General features: G+C 52.9%; 1 protein-coding gene across 1 annotated transcript in view; it reads left to right on the forward strand.

Moving 5' to 3' along the window:
* COL13A1 (collagen, type XIII, alpha 1) overlaps positions 1 to 1,143 on the forward strand; it is a 198,700-nt gene that overhangs the window by 138,345 nt on the left and 59,212 nt on the right. The window contains exon 21 of the mRNA XM_006837462.1: positions 613 to 666. Within this exon, the coding sequence (XP_006837525.1) occupies positions 613 to 666 (54 nt within the window). The remainder of the gene's footprint in view (positions 1 to 612; positions 667 to 1,143) is intronic.

Below are 1,143 nucleotides of genomic sequence, written 5' to 3' on the forward strand. Positions count from 1 at the left end.
CCAGAGTGCTCCTTGGAGGCCAAGATGGCTAAGCTTCGTCTCCCATACTTTGGACATATTGTCCGGAGGGAACAGTCTCTGGAGTAGGATGTCATGCTGGGTAAGGTGGAGGGAGGGTCAGAGAAAAAGAGGAAATTCCCTAACGAGATGGATTGGCCAGGTGGCATTATTGATGGACTCAAGTGTGGCGGCGGTAGTGAGGTTGGCCCAGGATCGGACATTGTTTCATTCTGCTGTGCATGAGGTTGCTATGGGTCGGTTCCGACTCGATGGCATCTGACAACAACAACAACAGGCTAGGAAGCCCTATGGGTAGGGTTTCCCTAACTGTTGGCATTCTCAACTGCTCACTCTCCCCAGGAGGCCCCCAAGGCGGCTCAGTGCTGTTGGCTGTTGTTAGTATCTGTGCTCCTCACTTGGTGTGAGTGTTAAGGGGAGACATTGATGCCTATTTGGGGACTTCAGAAGTGGCCCAAGATGTGGAACCCTTCTGAGAACAGCTAAGGGAAGGGCAGGGAGGGCTCCCCACCAGCCCAAAGCAAGTGGGGCCAGTGCCTTCAGGGACATCCTGGAGAAGCGGTTCTGAATAGTTATGCTGTTTTTCTCCCACAGGGTGAGAAGGGGAATGCGGGCTCCTCTGGGCCCCCTGGCCTCCTGGGACAGAAGGTAGGTGCCATGTGCTCTAGATGACAGGTTCTGTCCCCACCCACTCCCCATCCCAGGTTCTGTCCCCACCCACTCCCCATCCCAGCCCTGCACACTCACTCAGCTTCCAGATGGGGAAAAGGCTGCTAAAAAACAGCCCGGTTCTGTTTGGGGTGGGGAGGGAGGTGTCACAAGGAGGCCTGACTGGCCCCAAACTGTCAAGGAGACACCTCAGTAATGTCACCTGGGCAGACATCCTTATTCCAGCTCTGAAAACGCGTTTCACAGTGTCCTCGCCCCATGTTGTTACTGTTGGTGTTCAGTGCCTTTGAGTCAATTCTGACTCATAGCAACCCTGTATATGGTTTCCAAGGAGCAGCTGGTGGGTTTGAACTACCAACCCTGCTGTTAGCAGTCAAGTGCTTAACCTACAACTCTACACCAAGACTCCTCCTAGCTCCATAAGACATTTCAATTTCATTAAAAATGTATGTATAC

The sequence above is a fragment of the Chrysochloris asiatica genome, unplaced genomic scaffold (assembly GCF_000296735.1).
Source record: "Chrysochloris asiatica unplaced genomic scaffold, ChrAsi1.0 scaffold00020, whole genome shotgun sequence".
Lineage (NCBI taxonomy): Eukaryota > Metazoa > Chordata > Mammalia > Afrosoricida > Chrysochloridae > Chrysochloris > Chrysochloris asiatica.